The sequence below is a fragment of the Aquarana catesbeiana genome, linkage group LG08 (genome assembly GCF_042186555.1).
Source record: "Aquarana catesbeiana isolate 2022-GZ linkage group LG08, ASM4218655v1, whole genome shotgun sequence".
NCBI classification, from domain to species: domain Eukaryota; kingdom Metazoa; phylum Chordata; class Amphibia; order Anura; family Ranidae; genus Aquarana; species Aquarana catesbeiana.
The window spans coordinates 111380953-111405636 of NC_133331.1; the positions used below are offsets into that span (position 1 = coordinate 111380953).

Genomic DNA, 24684 nt, shown 5'->3' on the forward strand with positions numbered 1-24684 from the left:
GACTTGTGTGATGGACTTGTGTACTGATCATCAGAAAATCTGACAACAGACCGTTGTCTGCTGAAAATTTACTAGCATGTCATCCAACATTTGTTGGCAGAAAGTTGGACAAAAATTGTCAAAAGGAGCATACTAATGGTCAGATTTTAGGCCAACAGTCTGTCAATAGACAATCCCCTGCCAACAAGCTGATCGTGTGTACTGAAAGTGCCGTCCATTAGCGATAAAGAAGGGTTGAAAACTCGTGTTTTGTGGCGCTTTCAAAATGCTTTGAAAGCGCTGCCCATTCATTCAAATGGGCAGGGCGCTGTGGGAGCGCTAAATGCAGTGCTCCCAACCCGCCCCAAAGATGCTGCTTGCAGGACTTTTCACAACGTCCCACAAGCACACTGCCCCAGTGTGAAAAGACACACTGGAATGAATGGGAGGCAGTTTTCAGGTGCTTAGCAGAGGCTATTTCCAAAGTGTCTGAACACCACCCCAGTGTGAAAGGGGTCCTAAAGTGTTACTAAACCCAGGATCTTGCATTCACTATATCTGGTCTCCCACAGTACACAAAACATGCAAATGCAATTATTTTAGTAAATATAAACTGCTGAATACCTTTTCTCATCAGCAGTATATAGCAATCTTGTGAATTCTATCAGTGCCTGGTTAAAGCTTATAGGAGGAGTTTTAATATTGCACTGGCTGACCTATCAGGATGCAGGACCCATGACCCAATGTCTGGACAAAAATGCACTAGCAATACACACCAAACTGAGCATGTTCAGCCTGACTCCAGTAACTATCTTATCCGGAAATGTTTTGGAGACAATGCAAGAAGGGGAGGATCTGTGCATACAGGATCAAACAGCCTTTTTACACAAGGCAGAGGATTAACCCCTTAGGTTCCACAGTGAGTATAACAAGCATGCTTTACTGCATATACAGACTGATTTTACAGTTGTGGGTTTAGTAACACTTTAAAAAGGAGAGGCCAGTAACAGCAATCTACATAATTCTCATGACAGTCCTACTTTAAGTGCAGATGTCACTGTCATGCCCTAGCAAGGAAACAAATTAATATCTGAAAAATATAAGTTTTGCATGGGTCCATGTACACCAATGATAAGATTCACACATCTTTTTTAGCTAAAGAATTTACTCACCCAAAATGTGGACAGCAATTTACAATATTTTTAAACAAAAGCATAGAATATGTAACATTCCCATATGTTTGTCAAACAATGCAGCTAGTATCTATTTTCTAGTGACTGCTGAGATTAATTGAATTAAAACTACAGGACAAGCTACCTAGAAAGTATTTTGCTTTTAAAAAGTCATTATAGGTCTAAGCTGGCACATAGACTTGCATTGATACGTTGCACCCTCCTAGATAGGCTACTAGGATTTGGTTAGGCAAATTTAGTCTAATGGCTCCTCTGTAATCAGTTGAGCTTGGTGCAATTACTTTTGGGCTGTTCAGGGTTTTGCAGACTGCTGGATTGAATGCTTTCCCCTGTTGAATGCTTTCCCCTGTTTCTAGAGGTTTCCAGAACATAGTGGGTGGGAGAGTCAGATAGGCAGTCTGAATATTTATGCAACCAGCCAATCCCTGGGGAGGTGTACCCAGACAGTGGCTGGGTTCTGTATAAAGTCTGGAGCCTCAGAGAGCACCGTCCTTTTCCAGGAGAAGGTCACCAGAAAGGTAGTCTGCCAGCACATAGCAGGTTTGGCATACATCTAAAATGAACACAAGTATGCCCAAAAGCATGAATCAAATTTACAGAGGTAACATTTTTAAATTCTTAAAGCAAACCTATACTAAAATCTAAGCAATATGCTATTGTAACCCATCTTGTCGAGCTCGATAAAGGAAAAAACCTAATAAAAAGGCTGAAATACCTATACGGGAGAAGATATGCTTGAGTTGCCTTTAATGCTGACCATGTGTAAAGGCCTTGGCACATGGCCATGTGATCTCTGATGAAGTGGAATTCAACTGTTTCAACTGACAGTCTCCTTCAGCAATGATCATGCAACCATGTGTATAGGCAAACAGACATGCAGGCAGTGCAGCAGGTAATCTGAAGCAACATGTTTGCAGGAAAGGAATCCCAGTCTCCGAAGTGCTGTTGACATTGCTTTATTGTTAACATTCAAGTTTAGGTCTACTTTAACTATTTGGGAAAAATATGTAGCGCACTACTCTCTTGGGAGCTGCTGTTTTGTTCCATTCTCCCCCCCTAACAAATAACATCAGCAGACAGTGCAGTATTTGCACAGACAAACGTGCAGTATTTACAGTCTATCTTCAGGAAGTATGAGCTGCCTCTAAATCTTACCTGACACTAATCCTAACTAACTAGCACCCACCTAAAAGTGGTGGGCGCTACAAATATAAAAGCCAGTAAGGCATTTTGCTATGCACACAAAGCATCATGTCCTGTAACCACATTGCTGTGCTACATGCAAGCTTTTCTCATGTTGCAATGGCTGATCCCATAAAACAGCAGGTTGAAGTCAGAGGTCAAAAGCAACAAGGATTTTGTCAAATTCTCCCAAGATGTTGTAATGTTTTAGATGGGACTAACTTTTTTTTTTTGTTCTTTGTTTATTAAGGGGCTATTCACACCTTTGCGTGCTTTAACATTTTTAATGCGTTGAGATGCATTGCTTTGGGACAAACTATTACCGTATTTATTGGCGTATAACACGCACCCAAAGTTTAGGAGAGAATTTTAAGGAAAAAAACTTTTAGGAGGGAAGTTTAAGGAAAAGAAACTTACATTAAAATGCCCATCAATGCAGCCTCATCAGTGTTCATCTGCAGCCTTGTTAGTGTCAGTGCAGCCTTGTCAGTGCAGCTTGACCCCAGTGCAGCCTTGCCGCCAGTGCAGCCTTGCCCCCAGTGTCCATGCCTACCGCCTGCCGCTGCCGACATACACATGCTAGTAGTTTTAAATATGGCGCCGCGGAGTTCGGAGGGACTCGGCGCCGGCGGAACTGAACGAACGCCGCCGAGATACACATAGTCGAGTGTATTCGGCTCTTTCCGGCGCCGCTCACAGTCCCGCCCAGTCCCGCCCTATGATGGGCATAACACAGGTCCAATGGCAGGACTGGGCGTGACTGAGCGGTGCTGGAAAGAGCCGAATACACTCGACTATGTGTATCTCGGCTCTGATTTCGGCAGCGCTCGTTCAGCACCGCCGAGTCCCTCCGAACTCCGCGGCGCCATATTTAAAACTACTCACTAGGTGAAGATCACCGCCGATAGCTCACAATTAGCGGGGATCGGCGTATAACATGCACCCACGACTTTCCCCTGATTTTAAGGGGAAAAAAGTGCGTGTTATACGCCGATAAATACGGTAATTTTTAATGGACTCTCAATGTGTCTCGATGTTTGAAAAAAAGCTATTTGTACTATTTTTTAAAAAGACAGCACATTTATATGTGTGCACTATAATCTATTATGAGAATCTAAACAGTGTTATATTCGGTTTCCCTTTTTGACACTTTGTGCCACACATTAATAAAATAATGAAATAATAAATATGGCATAGTGTAAGCTATTAGTAACTTAATGAGTTTAGAAAAAAAAAGTTTATAAGCTCCAATTGTAATTCCTGGGGTTAACGCTTGCTGGCCTCTGGACACTCAGAGCAGTATCTCTTGTAGATGGAAATATTCTCTATGAGTGACATTTAAGGACAGAAGAGGGCACAATCTGAGTGTAGTAAATTAAAATATGCATTGTAAAAAAAGACAATTGGCAAGTCGCATGAAAACAGAAGTAGTTTGCTTATCAGCATAGTTGGGCCTCTAATGGTGCAGACCTCAGTGCAGCAGGGGACAAGAGTCCAGCCTAGGGATTGCGCAAGGCTGGATATACCTGTAAAAAGGCTCCTGGCTACCACATCTAGACTACAGCAGCTGCTGATTTTCAGATGGGACGCCTCACTTTCCACACTGAGTGATGCCACAGACTGCACATGCATGGGTAGAAAAAAATGGCCCTGCAAGTTGCCTATTTTATGTGTACCTGCCATCACTGTATATGCTGCACCTAGGTTGGTCTCCCTCTGGTGCCCCTCAGTTTTCACAGGTATATCCAGCTGACAGCCTTGTGCAATCCCTGGACTGGACTCTGGTCCTATGCTACTGAGGCCCAACTATAATGAGGAGCAAACTTGCATCCATTTTCATGCGAGTTGCCAATTGTCTTTTTCACAATATTTTAATTTACTACACTCAGATCATGCCCTCTTCTGTCCTTATTATCTGAGTGCTGACTGCATATTTATTTTTCTGTTCACCAAAAACAGAAAAAAGTGGGGGACCAAGCATATCTATTTGACATTTGGCAGGTGTTAATATTGTACTCAATAAAACAGAATATCCTAAATTAACGGAAGAACAAGTTAGTATGATAGATAAGGAGATTACAGAAGAGGAAGTGCGGCATGCTGTGAGATTATTGGCATCAGGGAAATCAGCTTCCCCCTGACGGGATTCCGTTGGAGGTATAAAATCTATACACAAATATTCTAGCAACAATTCACATAGGAATCTTTGCCAGATTCAATGTATGAAGCTTTGATGGTGCTTATACCAAAGCCAGATAAAGATCCAAGTGAATGTGGCCTCGTATAAGCCAAATTCAGTGATTATAAAATACCAGCGAAGATCTTAGCAGGAAGGCTTAATAACATAATTTTATCAATTATTCATAGTGATCAAACTGGCTTTATGCCAGGAAAGTCAACATCAATTAATATAAGACCACCACAATTGATGGCACAAATGAAGGAATACATACAAGAGTCGAGTGCCTTGGCATCTTTGGATACAACCAGGGCATTTGACTCCATTGAATGGTTGGTTTTTTAGAAATCATTTGAACAGTTTGGGCTCGGAGAAAAATTTAGATAATGGATAGCCATAATCTATAGTCCATCTCGTTCAACTCTTGGTGAATGGATTCATGTAATCCACGATAAGATTAGAGAGGGACAAGACAGGGATGTCTTCCATCTTCCCATCTTTTTGCTATAGCAATAGAGATGCTTGCTTTGAGGTTCAGGAAATCAGAGGAATAATAAAGGAATAGTAATGGGAAATAGGAAGGAGGTCATTTGTCTTTATGTGGATGATATAATACTGTATATGGGAGACACACAACTCCTAAATGGAAGTGATGAAACTAATAAATACGTTTGGAAAATATTCAGGATTAAAAATCAATTGGCAGAAATATGTTTTAATGCCACTTGGACATGATATGCAGAGAAGTGTGGAGTAATTTCCCTTGTTGAAGATAGTGGATTCATTTAAATATTTGGGTATTCAAATTCCGTTGGATCCCGAGGAAGCGCTGGCAATGAATGTAAATCCTCTATTGGAACAAATTAAACGCAAGTTGAGAATATGGTCAAAGCTACCACATTCAGTGGCAGGAAGAATAAACGTATAACAGTGTTTCCCAAATGTTTATACGTATATTCTCACATTCTTCAGTAGTTAAACCAAAATCCATATTTAAAAAGTTAAATCGCAATTTATAAAATTGATATGGGCTAATAAGTAGATTCAAACTTAAAACATTACAACGACCGAATAATGAAGCAGGGATGGCAATTCCAGATATATATATTTATATTACCTGGCAGGGCAGTTAAAATAACTACAGACACGGATAAGACAGGAAAGAGCAGGAGTGGAAAAATACCTATTGGAAATACTTCAGGTAGAAGATTTAGTGGCAAGACTGGAGGCACAATCAGCAAGGTTACCCAAAATTAAGATTTCCACGTTTACAATGGCATGAGTGGTGTGTAAAGAAACAAATAGTAGGGTTTAGGGATATTCCCCAGGAAATTCCCATCTGGAATAATCCAGCATTTGAACAGCTGAGATGGAAACTTCTAGAAACAGAAAGGTGTGATCGTATTAGAGCAGTTGTATGAACACGAAACTATGCAAACATTTGAATACCTGAACAAACAGGATATAGCGCATAAACATTTTTATAAATATTTCAAACTAAGACATGCCTTGCAGGCACAATTTGGCAAGCAGAATTTTAAGATATCAAAATACCCCCTATAGGAATTCTGAAGTCGCAAGGGCCGAAGGAACTGATATCAATAGTGTACTTGTTTCTATTACAAGCTAAAATAGGCAGGAACCATTGAAAGCAAGTGACAAATGGCAGCGTATGATCCCAGAAATGACAGACAAGAAATAAGAGGAGATATGCTCCTCGCATTTATTGGTATCGCCAATAGATAACAAGATGACACAATTGTTTATAATGCAGATATATCTTAGCTGTATTAGACTATATAAAATGGGTATAAGGCCAACATCAGAATGTTTGCGATTTCATCAGGATGAGGCGGATTTCTGCCATTTGATTTGGTCATGTAGGGAGGTAATGGGATATTGGAGTCAAGTAATAAAAAAAATATCTGAAATGATTAAGACCGGTGCCTTGTACCCCTGAAGTATGCTTGTTGGGGGTGTTGAATGATTTAGAATGGTCAAGACATGTAAAAGATCTTTTTGCAAAAAAACCTTTTCAGGCTCGAAAGCAAATTGCAAAGAGATGGATGCAAGTTATAACTCCTATCAGAGAATGGATGAATGCAGTTAACCATATCATAGCATATGAAAAAGTTATGTATGAAAGTAGGGGAACCTACAGATATATCAGAAAATTTGGAGTAAATGGTGTAGTATGGAAGGGACTAGAGAGAGATAGAGTAGATGAACAGAATGATTAAATGTAGAAAATTGTGAATGTAATTTTTATTATGCATGTTTTTGATATGCAATAAAGAGTATAAAAATATATTGGACTGTCTTGCCTTATAAACATATATCGTTTTTCGTGTAAATTTTTTTTTTTAAATGTCATTCATTGTTGCTTTTTTTTGTCATTCTGCGCTCACTGTTTAGGAACTGTTTATAACAGTGGTAGTTCCCTTGCTTCTATGCTGTTAAAAGGAAGCTGGAAAATTAAAAATATGTACAAATCGAAGGTCAGTCAGCCATCGCCTCTCCCATACATGACAGCTTAAAAAGAACTATAAATGCAGCCTGTACCGTTATAACAAAGACTAAATATTCAGATTCCTGCATAAGCTATAAATTGATAAGTTTTCTTTAAGGTTTATGGCCTATTAAGATGTACAGTACATTACAGTTAATATTGAATCTATGAAATAAGTTAAATTATTTTACTGGAAATATTTTTTATTTATGATGTCCCTTAGGAAAACACAATGTAGCAGCAAATACAAAACATCAATCATGTTCAGTGACCTGAAAACATTGTATGGTCTGGTCTAATGTTGTCACCACTGACAAACTATGTTTATCGATGCCAGATAAGAACAAAACCTGCTTCAGTTAGGGAGCTGCTTATTGAGAACAGATTTGTAAGCAGACCACACCTCAGTCTGGGACAGTCTGTTTAGCTCAGGGGAAAAAAGTTGAACTTCTGCGCTTTTCTTAATTAGGAGGTAAAAAGTGTTATTTTGTCTGCAATCAGTGGGAACTTTTGTTTTATTTAATAACATTCAGCACTCACAAAGAAGAGAAACCACCATTATCTCAACAAAACGAAACAGTGTCTCAAGCTGTGCTACACAGCCATTAATCTGTGGTTATGTTTTCACATGTTTGTGGGTTTGAAGCATGTTAAACCAGAGTAGCACCAGAAGACTTCTGGCAAGATGATTAATTCAGAAACCACTACTCACAATAAGTAGTAAAATAAATTATGCAAATTTTTTTAAATAAGCTTTTTTAAATTTTTTTATTTGAAGACTGTTTATAGGAAGAACTAACCACTTTGTAATTCCCCTCTTTGCATTTTTATATTGCTAGGTTGTTTGAGAACTGACATTTTTGTGTATGGGAAAAACACAGTGATGCTCCTGACCCTCACAATGCAGTGCTCAGTACCACTAGCCAGGATTAGGCACAGCCACTTGGTGCATGCATTGGCCAGTTTCCAGTGCCCCTTGCATGTCACCTTCCCCACCCTTAGGGGAGATCAAGAACTTAAAGTAAATGCCCTAATGTGAACCCATTACTATGCCCCAGTATAGAAAAAGCACAGGCTCAGTTAAAGCCCAAGTCTAGAAATTAAAAAAAAAAAAAAACCTTGCAGTGTGCGTTACAATGGTATTCCATACGGTGGCCTGCATGTTACAGGACATTTGCAAAATGGCATGCTGCAGTGTGGATCCTATGGCTTTCAACACAGTTCTACCTGTTTAACACAGCAGAGAGAATGCCATGTCTGGAGAGAAGCCAGTCACAAGACTTTGCCAGTTCGTGCGACTTGGCTCTCCCATTTTTTCCACCTTCATTCAATAGTACTCACTCAGCTGGTTTAAGAATTCCAAAATCAGAGGAGTGCTTAGCACATTCATAAAGCAAATTGCTATGCTTTATCAATGTGTCTTTTTTTGTTGTACCGTTGATTATGCACCATTACCATCTACATTTAAGATGCTACTAGAATGGTGCTTAGTCAGTTAAGAATTTGCGTAGAGCAAGGGTGCTGAAAACTGCTCAGATATGTGCAGATACTGCTAGGTGCCTACTAATCACTGCCAGCAGTGTTTTTTAAAATAAAAATTACAGTCAGTCCTGAATATTAGAGAAAATGCAAACATTTCTCAAATAAGAACTTATGTATAGGCATCATAGGTCTTATAAATTTGCAAATTCTGTTATGTAAAACAAAAACACACACACATTAGGCTAAAATATCTTTCTTAAACATTTTCTTATTTGTGACATACTAATAAAAGGACCATGGATAGGATTTCAAGGTTTCCTGCTACTAATCGTTGTTAATCAAGAATACAGAAAATATACATTTTCACAAGTACAGAGACAATGGATCCCATTAGGAGCACTTTTAGAAAAGCGATGGATGGGAAGAGATCTACCAAAGAATGATGGGCATGAAAACATGCCTGAAAGACTGAAAGTTGGCACATGCACGTGACAAATTCCCCCCTCAACTAAGTGAGCAAAGTAGGTCGGAAGAGCTAGTTCACACGGCCTAAGGTAGACCTAAACATCACGATTTTCATATGTGGGTTGGAATGCTATGGCACTTTTAGTACAGATATCCTAAGTGGCCCCCTTCCTGTGATGAGCTTTTGCATAAAGTAATATACTTACCTGTATAACAGTCCAGCTATGCATGTGTGGGGGACTGCAATGCAGGGCTAAAGAGACTCTGCAGCTCCAAGCAAGTTTAAAATTATGAAGATCTCCAGAAAAAAAATACATTACAGCTAAATATATTGCAACAAAAATATTACAGCTTAGGGAGAAGGGTGAACAAGGTAAGTGAACTAGAATTGCCCTTGGTTTAAATACAAAAAGGTACATTTATTAATACTGAGACAGAAAAAAAAATCTTAGTAGAAGCTGTTCATGGCAATCAGCTTCCTTTCACCTTCAGCTTGTTAAGTTTTGAAAATCAAAGATGGAAGATGTTTGCCATATACAGGTTTCTCCAGATTCTGTCTGCTCCAGTTTTGGCAAATTCCAATCCAGATTTGTTGCCCACAGCAATCTGATTCTCAGAAGGCAATACCTGGATCTATTAGTAATATTGAATGAATTGTTTAAGAGGAAATTGGTCTTAAATGTTATAATACCTAAAAACAAAACAATTACATTTTATAAAGGTTATGTGGGAATGTTACAACCACACAATTATAGTAAAAGTTGTGTACCTGGTTGCTTTTCTCAGCCTGATTATTCCTGTTGGAGTCCGGAAAATGGATGTGGCAGCCAGTTTCTTCCATCACTTTCTTGATGTTGTTCCCTCCTTTACCAATGACATGCGAATGCTCTGTGTGAGAAACGTCCATCTTCAATGTGACACGGTTACTCTAGTGGAAAACAAGTAATTTCCTGACAATCAACCACAGGTTTACAGTACAATTTATCATATATTGTAAACAAACAATTGTATATATCAGATGAAAGCAGTACAGGTTAGAATTCTAAGATAGAAAAAAAAAAAAAAAAAAAAAAAACACAAATCAGGTGGACAATACTTCAATGAATAACAAAATTGTCATGTGGCAACTGCTATATTTTAATATACACTATATATGGCATCATATTTACCATAATACGCACATGATTAATCAGATGTGACAAACCATCTATTAACAGGAAAACTGAGAATTCTGACAAAGAAGTAAACTCCAACTTTCCAAGCCTTTCCTGCCACTAGGGAAGGTGAGAATTGCGTCTTAAGGTGTGCCCTCTAGGCCAACATCTAGGGTCTCCCCTTGCCTTAGTCTTCTGCTGGCAGCAATGTTAAACAGCATAGGGATACAAAAGCTCTGTTTGCCTACATACTAAAACCAAGGGAAGCTTTTATGTTGGCATTTTAGATTGTCTATCTGTCCCAGGACAGACATGAGCTCTGGGGATCATGGCTTTTGCCATACATAGCTATGGCACATGCAAATTCTAATCATAAAACTTGCAACAGTAGAGCCCCGCTTTGAATCCTGTAGTGAGGACACGATCTGCATGTTCTCCCTGTGCTTGCATGACTTTCCTCTAGGTATGCTGGTTTCCTCCCAAAATCCAAAGACATGCTAGTAGGTTAATATGCTCCTGTCTAAACTAATCCTAGTATTTGTATTTAAGACCAGCATCTTATGCCCCGTACACACGGTCGGACTTTGTTCGGACATTCCGACAACAAAATCCTAGGATGTTGGCTCAAACTTGTCTTGCATACACACGGTCACACAAAGTTGTTGGAAAATCCGATTTTTCTAAACGCGGTGACGTAAAACACGTACATCAGGACTATAAACGGGGCAGTGGCCAATAGCTTTCATCTCTTTATTTATTCTGAGCATGCATGGCACTTTGTCCATCGGATTTGTGTACACACAATCGGAGTTTCCGACAACGTTGTTGTCGGAAAATTTTATATCCTGCTCTCAAACTTTGTGTGTCGGAAAATCCGATGGAAAATGTGTGATGGAGCCTACACATGGTCAGAATTTCCGACAACAAGGTCCTATCACACATTTTCCATCGGAAAATCCGACCGTGTGTACAGGGCATTAGAGTGTAAGCGCCTCGAGAGCCGTGACTGATGTAAACTGGGTAAATTGTCAGCACTATATAAATACCTGTATTAAATAAATAAAATGGCCAACCTGTTTCTGTTAACACCTCGACAGGCATAATTCTGGTTTTAAAAACACATACATGTATAATTAAGAGTTTAATGTATATACCACATACATGTTAATGCTATAAACCTTAAATTTAAAGTTTTAGTTAAAGGATTCCTTGGATTACTAAACAATAAAGACACTGCAGTTACACAATACAGTGAGGTAACATCCAAATCAAAAACTATATGGGTGACACTTTTTTTTTTAATTAAAATTCTGAGACGTAACTAACCTAATGAATAGTATAAACCACTTCACTGCAAACAGTTTGGTGGGGCGAGTCTATATTATTTTTCTGTCGGTCTTTAAGTTTACGTTTTTAAACTGATAATTAAATGTTTATTTGCAAGAGCAAAGATTGTATAAAAATTATAAAGGTTATTCTGTGAGGAATGTTTTCAAATACACTGAGGGCTAGTTCACACCATGAAGTGCACAGGAATGCGCTTGTGTGTTCCTGTGCAATGCGATTTCAGTCCATTCATTTAAATGGGATGAAATCACGCCAAACCGCACTAAAAGTAGTGCATGAACTGCAATGTGTTTTGAATGCGATGCTCAAAATGCGGACAGAACACAAGTTTCCAGCACCATATTTTGGAGTGGACGGGCCCTGAGGGTTTTCTAAAAACAGCACAGCATTAGTGGTCTTCTTTCAGCAATGATGTCTCCAATTGAAACTTGGGATTGAGCCATGCAGGTGGAGGGGGGGGGGGGGGAGGTGGAGGGGGGGGGGGAGGTGGAGGGGGGGGGGGGAGGGGGGGGGTGAAGAGTGTATCTGACAATTTGTATGTTTTTGTGTAAATTTAAGCTTACACTTTTGAGCTCTGAAAGCAAAAAGATACAAATCGAGAATCAATTGTAATTTTTTTTTTATTTTTTTTTTTTAGAAAACTACTTTCATAGTTTTTCATAGAATAGGAGATTAGTACAAACTCCAGGAAGCTACAATGATAATATTTAGTTTAGAAACAGTTATCAAAATATATGGAAAACCAATATATACACATGCATTTTAACAATCCTGATCCAGTGCTGTGCCCCTGTGCAGTGGCTCTCCTCTTTCTTTCTCTGCTTACAGAGGCAGCAGCCGGAGCCATTGGCTCCTGCTGCTGTCAAATTCTGTGAGCAGAGAGCAGTGCTGAGCCATTCTGCGTGTGTCAGTAGACACACACAGCCCACCTTGGGAGCAAGTGGCATCCTATGATGGTGCACTGAGAAGAGGCGGAGCCCAGAACACTGGTGGTGGACCCAAGAGGAGGAGGTTCAGAGCCGCTCTGTGCAATACCTGGAACAGAGCAGGCAAGTATAAGATGTTTATTTAAAGCGGAGCTCCACCCCCCCCCCCCCCCCCAAAAAAAAAATAAATAAAAGTCAGCAGCTACAAATACTGTAGCTGCTGACTTTTAATATTAGGACACTTACCTGTCCAGGGATCCCACAATGTTGGCACCCCAGACGATTTTTCAAACAGGTTTCGGGTGCTGCTGCCGCCATCACTTGTATGGGAGGCCAGTACAGCTGATCAGTGTTAATTTTGGCAGCAAATCTCAATTTAGTTTTAGTCTTAGGACTAAAATGGCATTTTAGTCCCATTTTAGTCTTCTGTAATAGTTTTAGTTGAATTTAGTCGACTAAATCTTTAGGACATTTTAGTTGACTAAAATGCCCCACATTTTAGTCAACTAAAACTCATTTTAGTCATCTAAAATCTAAAGGGTGTAGTTAAATTATAATGCATTATTTAAGCATTTCTCTACAATTTCCAAACTCATTATATACTGCTGGAGTGAAAAATTGAATACGTTATTATTTATGTTATTGAGGTATGAACATGCACTACAGACCAGTGTTAATTTTGACATCAAATTTCAATTTAGTTTTAGTCTTTTGACTAAAATGCCATTTTAGTTTTAGTCCCAATTTAGTCTTGACTAAAATGCCATTTTAGTTTTAGTCATATTTTAGTCATCTCAGTTGTTTTAGTTTTAGTAGTATTTAGTAAGTTAGTTGACTAAAATGTTTTAGTCGGTTTTAGTCGACAAAATTAACACTGCAGCTGATCCCCTACTGCACATTATTATACAGGATTTATATAGCGGCAACAGGTTGGGGGCGGGGGATTGCCTACTATGCATCGGCATCATGATTGGATGCCCTGCTCAGTGCATTAACATGCCTGAGCATTGAGCAGATTCCCTCTTTCCATCCAATTGGGGCTCATGGTGTTGGTGGGGACCTGCCCCTTGCTGGGGATATAAGCTGCTCAGGCTGGCCAGCTGACTATTTCACATGGACCATTCGCACAAGCAGGATCATTCATCACCAGGCAAGCCTATGGCCACAGAACCACACACAAGGTAATTGAGTCTGACTCACAGTCACTACAACATTTTCTTTTTGGGTTCATTTTAGTTCTACATCACACAGTCCACCATTACATGGTGGTTTTGTTGTTTGTTCCATTCTTTGCAGGTACATGCATACATAATTTCTTTGTAGTTTTTTTTTTATAGCTAACACGCTTCATATCATCACAGCAATCATCACCATTCATCACTTCATTTACTCACAGGTATAGGCTCATCCTATTAATACTTAATTACTTCACACATGGTTTCACTTTTATACCCATGCAGAGCAGTGTGGACTGTTAAGCATACACCAGATTCACATGGTCGTGACATGGTCGCCTGGTCTTCACCTGGCTGCTGTCTCTGGTCTGGATGGGACTCCTCACCTCAGCCCCGGGGGAGATGATCATCCCAGTCCAGTCTTCCTTTGGACACCATTGGGCCGTATTGTAACTTACACACCTTTATGCTGAGAGATTTTTCTCCACTTAAAGGATATCCTATATTTATAGATATTACGGATTTAATTTCAGAGCATTTTACTCCTAAAGATTGGCATGAGCCATGAAACGTGCGTCGAGTTACATCGAACTGATGACTAGACAAGTTTGGCTCATCATGAGTAATCGATCACGTTCGTTGAATTTTCATGAATGGATGAGTGTTTTTATGTAACTGTAATGCTAATTATGTTGTATTGTATTTTATTTTGTATAACAATTATACATTCATACAAGTGTATCATAGTACATTGTACCCTGTATTACAGATTGACACACTGTATAACGTGATTTGTTAATAAATAATTTTATGAACGATAAGGTATCCATTCAGTGACATGCCTCACACAAAGTCCCGTTTCTTTCTCCTTTCTGTTGTTCATATAGCGCCAACAGTTTGCGTAGCGATTAACAAAATGAAGGCAGACATTACAGTTACAGTACAATTTGGTACAAGAGGAATCAGAGGACCCTCCTTGTTAGAGCTTACAATCTAGGAGGGAGGGTGAATTGATACAAAAAAGGTAATAGCTGTGGGGGATGAGTTGATGGAGAAAGTAAAACAGTGTATTAGTTAGAAGCAGGATAAGCTTCTTTAAAGAGAAAGGTTTTCATGGATCATCTAAAGATGGATTGATTAGGGGACAGTCGGACAAATTGGGGTAGGGTGTTCCAAAGGAAGGAAGAAGCTCTAGAGAAATCCTGGAGGTGAGCATGGGAGGAGGTGACAAGGGAGCTACAGAGCAGGAGGTCTTTGGAGGACCGAAGAGAGAGGCTTGGTTGGTATTTTGAGACTAGGTTTGTGATGTAGCTGGGGGAAGAGTTGTGGGTGGCTTTGTAAATTATGGTTAGTACTTTGAATTTTATTCGTTGGGTGAGTGGAAGCCAGTGGAGGGATTGTTAGAGAGGGGTGGAGGACACTGAATGGTTGGTAAGGTGGATGAGACTTGCAGCAGCATTCATTATGGACTGAAGGGAGGATAGTGTATGTAAAGGTAATCCAATGAGGAGTGAGTAGCATTAGTCAAGGCAAGAGATAACCAGGGAGTGAATTAGAAGTTTGGTAGTGTCATTGGTGCACGTAGCACACTGCGCTTTCTGAATGGCCCAGCGACGGTGGAAGGAGGAGGGGGCCAAACCTTTGGGGGAACTCGCCACAGCGAGGTCTCCTGGAAGTAGGGATGGGTACCTGTTAAAAAAAAAAAGGTGCCTGCTCCTCCCTCCAAGGTGCCAAATGTGGCAGCAGAAAGGAGGTGTGGGGGGGGGGGGGGTGGAGGAAGCAAACAAGTGGAGCTTCCTCTTTTGGGTTGAGCTCTGCTTTAAAAAAAATAAAATAAAATAAAAAAGTAAGCTTTACAATCACTTTACCTTACCTTTGTATCCAAAACAGACATTATTCGTTCCTTTGCTTCTTTTACATTCTCTCTCTTGCCAGATACTTTAATGTGGGGATCTACAAATAAAATAAATTGCAATTAAGAGGCTGTGGGCAAAGAAATTAGTTGGTGTTGACTGAAAATATTTAATAATACAGAATAGCCTACAGCAATTACAAACAGCTTTCAGTAAAACTTGAAATCTAGTTTTAAAAATGCTAACTCTGTGGCTTTCATGGTAAACTAATGGTTTTAATACATCTGTGTCAGAGACAGATGAGGAGAATTACTTGTTAATGCTAGCTGCACGCTGACACGGCGACTCAAAGACTTATAACCAGATACAGCAAGAGAGCTAGAATTTCTCAAAGAGGTCAGCAATTGCAGAGTAAACACTATTCTTAGGCCATGTTCACATCTGGCGATTTGGGAACCGGGAGCTTCTTTTGGTAAACAAGATTTTTCTGGTGGCAAAACTGCACCGCATTTGAAGTGCCATTAAAAATCAATGACATCCAAACACACGTGGTGCGTTTTGCCACTATTGTAGCACGATTTGGAATCGTCCCAATTCTGCCCGCGATCCCAAATTGCCAGATTGAGGTTCCCAACAAGATCATTAAAATGTATAGGATTTGTTTTTATTTATTCACTTTGGATAGAGTGTGGAAGTGTTTGATCATTTGCCTTTTTTTATTTTTGTGCCCTCATTGGTGAGATTGATCTATGATCCATATTAAAGTGGATGTAAACCTGATTCATGAAATTTGAGCTGGGCACATATATCTGAAGTGTTTTCTTATCTCTCTCCAAAGCACTATGTCCCGTAGCTGTCTCCTCCGTAGCTCTGTTATCAGCCTAAGTTCTCACACGTTCTCCGAGACGGTAGATAGAAGTGTTTGTCAGGGGAGGTTGCTATAAATAGATTAACAGTCAGCTTGCCGTCTAAGAGCAGGCCTCTGCACATTCCTTTCTCCCTTTGCCTATGAGGAGAGGGGGTGTGTGCCTTTCCTCCAATCAGCTGTCTTGGCTGCATGCCAATAATCCACTCCCAGTGCTAACCAGGAAGAGAAAAATGTTAACAGGAAGAGCACTTTCTAAAGGATATACACAGATGAAGACAGCAAATATACATGTAAAACTTATGTAGGGAGATTTGTTTAGTCTCTGTGTATCATCTGAGGCTGTTCACTTCACTGGGTATTTGTGAGGGTTTACATCCACTTTAACCATTGTCACAGAGAGGCAAGGTGAAATTCGAAATTTTAGAGTCAGTACGAGAGCAAAAGGTGAGGGGAAATCTTCCAAGGGGACAAATATTCTTGCGACAACTATGATGGCAATTCCCACAAGGTTTGGGAGATTCTCTCACTTTGTTGTGTTCCCATGACAGGAAGTGGAGAGAAATCTCCCTAGCAGGACACAAAGCATTAAAAAAAAAAAGTTTTTAACCTTTCTCTAGTCGATAAAAAAGTATTGACTACACATAAACTTGATTAACCAAATGTACCCAATTATTGAATTTTAGAGTAGGAAACTTAAAAGTCTATGGCACAATTTCAGTTAGACACTCATGCCTCAAAGCACGCAGCAAAATATGACACACACACAAACCCCTATATACACATACACACAAAGTAAAATAAAACCAATGTAGTAGCTATGTTAAGGGTAACTGAGGTTGCGGTTAAGCCGCTTCAAATTCCTACAAAAAAATAGTCCATTCCCAGTTTTAAAAATGGAGTTTAGAAGTATATTCCAACAACTGTAAAAATGTGTTTATAACACCAGATTGGGAACAGCTTGTATATGTATATATTAATAAAATGTACACTGATTGTAGTGGTTTCTGTGGATGATTGAACAGGTTATGAACAAGAGCCTGTGGCTCAACAACATAGAGCCCCTTAATAGTTTTAATTTGCTTATGCCCAATTCCACACAGCTTATATACGAGCAAGACTCTACACCTCTTCAGCATGGTCTAAACATGATCTGACAACTGAACATAAACAGAATAAATCATTAAAAAAGGCAAAAAAAAAAAAAAAAAGTAAAGCAAACCGAAACGAAAGAAAGAAAGAAAGAAAGAAAGAAAGAAAGAAAGAAAGAAAGAAAGAAAGAAAGAAAGAAAGAAAGAAAGAAAGAAAGAAAGAAAGAAAGAAAGAAAGAAAGAAAGAAAGAAAGAAAGAAAGAAAGAAAGAAAGAAAGAAAGAAAGAAAGAAAGAAAGACCAACTACTAACCCCAACAATGACAAAATTACAATAACTGTGTCATATGTTTACATTTCTACATCATTCTAACATAAGTGTGAATCTGGTCAATTAAAAAAAGACAAAATTTCAGCAAGTCAGAATGTTTGTTTGACCAATTATGTATTCTCAATTTGATAGATGTTGCTCATCTTTCAGATATTTCTCAAAACTAAATGATTTGGATAAATTTGAAATTTTATAGAATTTATTAAAAATCCATTCTAAAATGCTTAAACCTGAAATTGCAATTATGTCAATGTATATGCCAATATATACAGTGCATTATACAACACAAAAAACATCAAAATATCCAAAAAAACAATTTTCATGAGATTTTTAAAATAAAACCCAAATACAAACCCAGGGTAAAGTGTGTTTTAGCAAAAGCAGCACTGGTTAATGTACAAGTAATTCTGAAGAGACATGAAATGAATATAATACTTTAGTTCTGCATACCAGTTTCAAGCACACAGTGCCGAGCCATAAAATGGCATAAAAATGTAATAGGTCAGAATGAATCCTTTCGAAGACATTTAGCCCTAATGAAAAGCAGAAGTGGAATTTTTAAATAGCAAGAACCTAAACGTGAATTATTCATATCATGGGCTTAAAGTGCAGGTTTTAAAATGACTTTGTGTATTCTTTACATGATCGGCCATTTGAAGTAATTTAGTCTCAGATGTATTGGGAACATGTACAAAGGGACATGCTATTTCCACTTGTGTTTAAAGAACAGAGATCCTTTCTGCCAGGAGAAGAATATAGGGATGTATAGACATTTGACGCAGCCAGCAAAAGTTTCAAAGGCTTGCATAGAGGCTAAATCACCTAGATGTCAAAACACAAGAAGTTATTACAAATGCTTTCAAACTTTTGTGCATGTTCTGTTTCAAAGAAAATCTACAGTGAGGCTAGCCTTGTATAACACACAACTGCATAGCGAAAGACATGCCCTCCTTATGGAAACCAAACTCTTGTATTTAAACTCATTTTGCAGGCTCTGTCTACCTGCTGAGGGAATGTAGGCTGTACGGCTTGTTAAATAAATCCCTACCAATTTTATGGATAACCCTGAACCTAATGCTGTGAAATAGTTACCAAGGTGTTTCTTAATTCCCAGTAGCACCCTTTCTATGAGCCATTTGCAGCCTCATACATGCACACCCTAATGGAGGAAATGCACAACACAGAATTTTGCAGCAAGAGGCTCAACTCGCATACATTACCCCTATAAAAAGCCAAAAATATCTTGCTGTAATGGACATTATTAGCCTCACGTTCAAGAAAATTTGTACAGGAAAAGACGGCTACCAATGCCCAATTCAGTTTTTAAAATGTCCCCTTTCTGGTTGTTACATTGATACAGGATTCAATAACCCAAAACAATTTGGCAGACAGGCCTTTCAAATGCTAATGCAAAGAGCAACTCTAGAAAACAAGTAGACCAGTGAAGAACGAGTATACTACTGCAATGGAATAGAAAAGTCCAGCTAAATGAAATATGTTTATTTCCAGTAGAAATGGTTTGTTCTGGTCACAATTTCATCAATCTAATCTGTATAACCACAACAGGGCTAAAATGAACAACATCTAGGGCCTGGGTTCTATTGTAAATATCCCTAAGGGACAAATATTCCAAGCAATAATGGTTCATGAGAAAAACATGTACAGTACTATGTACAGAGTAGCAATAATAAATACATTTAAAATATTCAGATGGGATTTTAGGTCTTTTTATTAAAGGATTCCGATAATCTTTATTGTGTGAAAATAAAGTGCAGCGCTAACCTATATGTGGAAAAGTAAACTACTGTGTAACTTTATATATCTGTAATCAAGTGACAAAGGGCAAAAATACAATAGCATACTGCGAATGTACAAATTAATGTCTCTAGACAGTGTGACACACTCAAAAGTCAAACAGTGAAAACAGGAGGTCTTCTCCCAAGCAGGGGAGTATCAGTGTCTCGGAGGGGCTATGGACACTCGTGTAGGAGGCGACCACAGGTTGCAATAACACTCCAATCTTCAAGAAAAAAGGTGGGTACTCTTACCAGATCCGTGGGACGCATCTGCCATATAGCAGTGCGTCAGTAAGGCAAAGGTGGTGGTCATCCAGGATATCCAACCAGATGATGTCTTCAGGGTCACGACCACCAATGGAGGGGTGGTTGTCCTGGACAGGCAGTGGAACTCCAATACACCTGATCTCCGGTACTGGAACAGATTGATCAGAAGCAGATGGTTCTTGGTGGGCCCATGGAGGAAAAGAAAAAGGGACTCTACATAGTGTAGATCAAAATGAGGTTTAATAGTCCAAAAAATAGTACAAAATGTAGGTGATCACGAACAGATAAAAAGCATAAAATAGCAATGTGGGAAGCTGAGGTAGCTGGCCCTGAAGACATCATCTGGTTGGATATCCTGGATGACCACCCCCTTTGCCTTACTGACGCACTGCTATATGGCAGATGCGTCCCACGGATCTGGTAAGAGTACCCACCTTTTTTCTTGAAGATTGGAGTGTTATTGCAACCTGTGGTCGCCTCCTACACGAGTGTCCATAGCCCCTCCGAGACACTGATACTCCCTTGCTTGGGAGAAGACCTCCTGTTTTCACTGTTTATTGACTTTTGAGTGTGTCACACTGTCTAGAGACATTAATTTGTACATACGCAGTATGCTATTGTATTTTTGCCCTTTGCCACTTGATTACAGATATATAAAGTTACACAGTAGTTTACTTTTCCACATATAGGTTAGCGCTGCACTTTATTTTCACATCATTTGGGACTTGGTTTGTTGTGTGCTAGCAGCTGTAGTTGTTTTCAGTTTCAGTTTGTTTTACTTGATAGCGCAGCTTTTTCTTTTATATTGCGATAATCTTTATTCCCTATATAATAGAGGGATCTCTAATTTCCCATTTTACAATGGCAAACTAAATAAGTACCCGTAAATGACCAAAAACAGCCTCTCTAGGGGTAGACTGTGAGGACTTTGAATCAGGGGCATTGGACATGGTGTGCATTGGAGGCTCAGATAGGCCAGAACTAGACTATGTGGGATAGTGTAGGAGTGTGCTTAGAGCTGCTGCAAGCATAAAGTCCAAAGTGGACAGAGAGGAGGCGGCTTGATCTCTCCCAATAAGACATGCTTCACTGCATGGTGAAAATCAACTATAGGCCCACAGTGAGGCAAGGCCCTGCATACTCAAAAACCCTAGTAGTTGGTGCTAATGAGGGCCATTGGTGGCCAGAGGTGAGCAAAGTCACTGTAGGCAGGAAGTGGAACAGACCAGAGATCTGATAATCTGTATGAAGTTTCAAAAGCAGGAGCAGCAGTGGTCCTAGTAGAATGGCTGAAGAAGAAGCACAGTGTAAGAAAAAGCATAGAGTGGATGATGTCTGTGCTTAGTTTAGTCAGCCTTGACTTACTGTGGTAAAGTCAGTGGTATGAACTTTAAAATGTGGTTCCCAACTGTAAGGTAGAACTTGTTTTTTCAGCCCAATCAGCCTTACGCTCTACACAAGGCTTCAGACTGGATTTTCCCAGAGGTCCTGCAATCTTTCGTCAATCAGGGTAAGAGTACAGCTTTGCTATGTAGTGACAAGCTCGAGCAGCGGTGTGGAATTCTTTTGTGAAATCACTGAAAAAAAAAAAACTGAAAACAAAAAAGGAAGGCCAGTTGGGTAGAGGGAGGGTTATATAGGGCTGCCTTTCAACAGCAATTTGCTTGCCAGTACCATCATCATGTAGACAGAGCTGCACGATTCTGGCTAAAATGAGAATCAAAATTTTTTTGCTTAGAATAAAGATCACGATTCTTACACGATTCTCACAATGTCTCATCATCCTTCACATTATACAAAAAAATTGGGCTAACTTTACTGTTTGCTTTTTCTTAATTCATTAAAGTATATTTTTTCCCAAAAAAATTGCGTTTGAAAGACTGCTGCGCAAATACAGTTTGACATAAAATATTGCAACAACCACCATTTTATTCTCTAGGGTCTCTGCTAAATATATATTATATATATATATATATATATATATATATATATATATATATATATATATATATATATATATATATATACACACACACACACACACACACACACACATACATATATACATATATTGTTTGGGGGTTCTATTCAAAAAATACTGATGAAGTGTGTAAGTAACAAGTGTCGAAAAAGGTTTAGTCTTTAAGTGGTTAAGTTGATTTTATTTACAGACAGAAGTTCATCCCTTTGATCTAAAAACTATATTTTACAATGTTTCTCTTTAGTGATGTTGTGATAAACTTGGAAGGCTGCCTGTTTTTTTGTGTTTTTTTTTTTTACAGCTGTCGGCTTGAGCAGAGACCTCTCTGCACTGAATCGAGGAAATGCTTTTTTAAGATCAGAAGGGGGGAGGATCACGATCTTGATTCTTTAACGATTAATCGTGCAGCTCTAATATACAGTAGTAAAAACAAGACTGTAATAAAATGGTATTAGTCTTTTCTCCAGGCGCTTACAATATAGTAGAAGTCATTGAGAGAAAAGCACTGAGATTTTCAGGTCAGGACAGCAGAGTGTAGTAGTACAGCAGGTGCAGTTACATTTCCCCATGCATTTGGTCATGTGACTTCAGGCCAAATGACCAAGCACAGGGGCTGAATGTGGACAAGACTATGCCAGCACTGAAGATTTGCAGCGGGAAAGCTAGGGGAATAAAAATCATGCATGCAATTCATCGCTTACAGTAGAGATGAATAAAGAAAGGCTATGCCCTCAGGGGGAGAAAGGTCTTTCTAAAAACCAAATTATATATATTTCATATGCCTTATTTCATATGTTCATAGAAAGAGTCTAATTTCCAATAACTCTGGCCAATTATCACCAGAGCCAAAGTTTTTCGAAGCATAAAAAAAAAAAAAAAATTTAAAAACCACACACACACCCCCCCCCCCCCCCCCTAATTAGCCCAGGATAACTGAATGATAGATCTGAAAAGTAAAAGTAATGGTTTCAGCTGTTCTACTATGGCCAGACATCAAGCTCTAAAGAATGAAAGGGGTTGTAAACCTTCAATGTTTTTCACCTCTATGCATTCCATGCATTGAGGTGAGAAACCTCCTGTAATGCTGCAGCCCCCCTGAGCCCCCCGTTTTACTTACCTGTACCCCCTTCATCTCGTCCTGGGGACGTGCACACCAGCAAAAGCCGGTGTCTAGGGTCCTGATTGGATGGATTGATAGCAGCGCAGCCATTGGCTCCCGCTAGCGTCAATCAAATCCAATGACCCGAGTGTCGGGGGCGGGGCGGAGTCATATATTCAGCTTCTATGGATGTCCAATGAATGACTTGGGAGTGCACCCGCAAAGTAACCCCCCCGGGAGAGTGCCTCTCCCAGGGGGTTATCTAATGCCGGGAGGAGTTGCGAGAGCCACCAAGGAACCCCATAAGAGGATGTTCCGGACTGCACTGTGCAAAACAAGCTGCACAGTGGAGGTAAGTATGATATGTTTGTTATTAAAAAAAACAAAACAAAAAAACATGAAGCTTTATGCCGCGTCCACACGAGCAGACTTTGACGGACTAGTTTCGACAGTCTTTCCAAAGGACTTTGCAGCGTAGGTCCACCGGACTTTCAAACGAACGGACTTGGACACACACGATCACACCAAAGTCCGACGGATTCGTACGTGATGAGGTACGACCGGACTAAAATAAGGAAGTTGATAGCCAGTAACCAATAGCTGCCCTAGCATGTGTTTTAGTCCGACGGACTAGCATACAGACGAGTGGATTTTTCGACCGGACTCGAGTCCGTCGGAAAGATTTGAAACATGTTTTATTCCTAGGTCCGTCGGACTTTTGGGAAAAAAAGTCTGCTGTACACCTCATTGACGGAGTCCAATAGGACGTAACGCCGCATACGGGGGGAGGAGCTACATTGCGGACGTCACCCGCTGCCGGACTGTGTGTCGGTACTGCATTGCAGTCTGACTTTTTAAACTTTGATACCTACAACGCTGATGAGCATCTGTTTTTTATAATATTTGACTGCATTTTTTACCATTAAATGGATTACTCTTAGAAGAGTTTCTTCATTTTTTTCTACATTGGGAGTGGTCTTCATTGGAATTTTGCATTTCACATCCCTGGGGTTATCTGTGTTGGATGGCTGGCTCATTCCTTTGGATATTTGGATCCTTCAACTGCAGTGTGCATCTCCAGTGACATCTCTAAGGAGTAACATCATCCCTCAGGGGATGCAGCTGAGTTTGACCCCTGCTGTGCAGGGGTCCACTTCCTTCGGTAAGCGCAACAGGATACTGCTTGCAAGATTATTTTCTATATCGCTGAATATTATTAGTGGACTGGCCCAGATTGCCTATAGGAGAATTTATATTGCGCTGCACTTACCCTCCTTTTTTTCAGTTATGTTTTCAGGCATATGTGATTACCTGTAGTGTTCAGCTTGCAACTTAGGGATTGGTTACAATTGTTTGCGCTGATTGTTATCTGTATATTTAGGCCCTTGCACTACATCATTTAAGGTAAATCTAAAACGAAAATTGTACAGTAAAAGATAATTGAACATGTATGGCCAGCCTTAAGTATTAAATTTCTGTACATCTCAAATTAGGTTTAAAAACCATGTGTGCCTTACCACATTTCCTTCATTACATTTATCTGTCTAGAAGGATTACAACAAGGCTCTTTCCAGGTAGGTTATTATAAAATTCAGCTAAATGGTATAGTGGTAAAACAATGTTTTGAGTTGACTTTAACAGGAAAGATCAAGATAACAGTGTTTACTTATTAGTAAAAATTCTGGTTCACAGATGGAATGTTTAACTTTGGTGCGTCCAGAGTACTATTCTACGGACTAATGACCTCCATCTGATTAATGCTAACTGGGGTTCTGCCAGCTTTTTAACTATATACATTAATGTACTCCATCC

General features: G+C 39.5%; 1 protein-coding gene across 3 annotated transcripts in view; it reads right to left on the reverse strand.

Annotated features, from left to right (window-relative positions):
• Positions 1 to 24684, reverse strand: part of BICC1 (BicC family RNA binding protein 1) — a 354730-nt gene that overhangs the window by 73880 nt on the left and 256166 nt on the right. For all 3 annotated transcript variants that reach the window (XM_073596315.1, XM_073596317.1, XM_073596316.1), the window contains exons 4-5: positions 15465 to 15544; positions 9759 to 9917 (exon numbers count right to left, since the gene is read on the reverse strand). In XM_073596315.1, coding sequence (XP_073452416.1) covers positions 9759 to 9917; positions 15465 to 15544 — 239 coding nt within the window. The remainder of the gene's footprint in view (positions 1 to 9758; positions 9918 to 15464; positions 15545 to 24684) is intronic.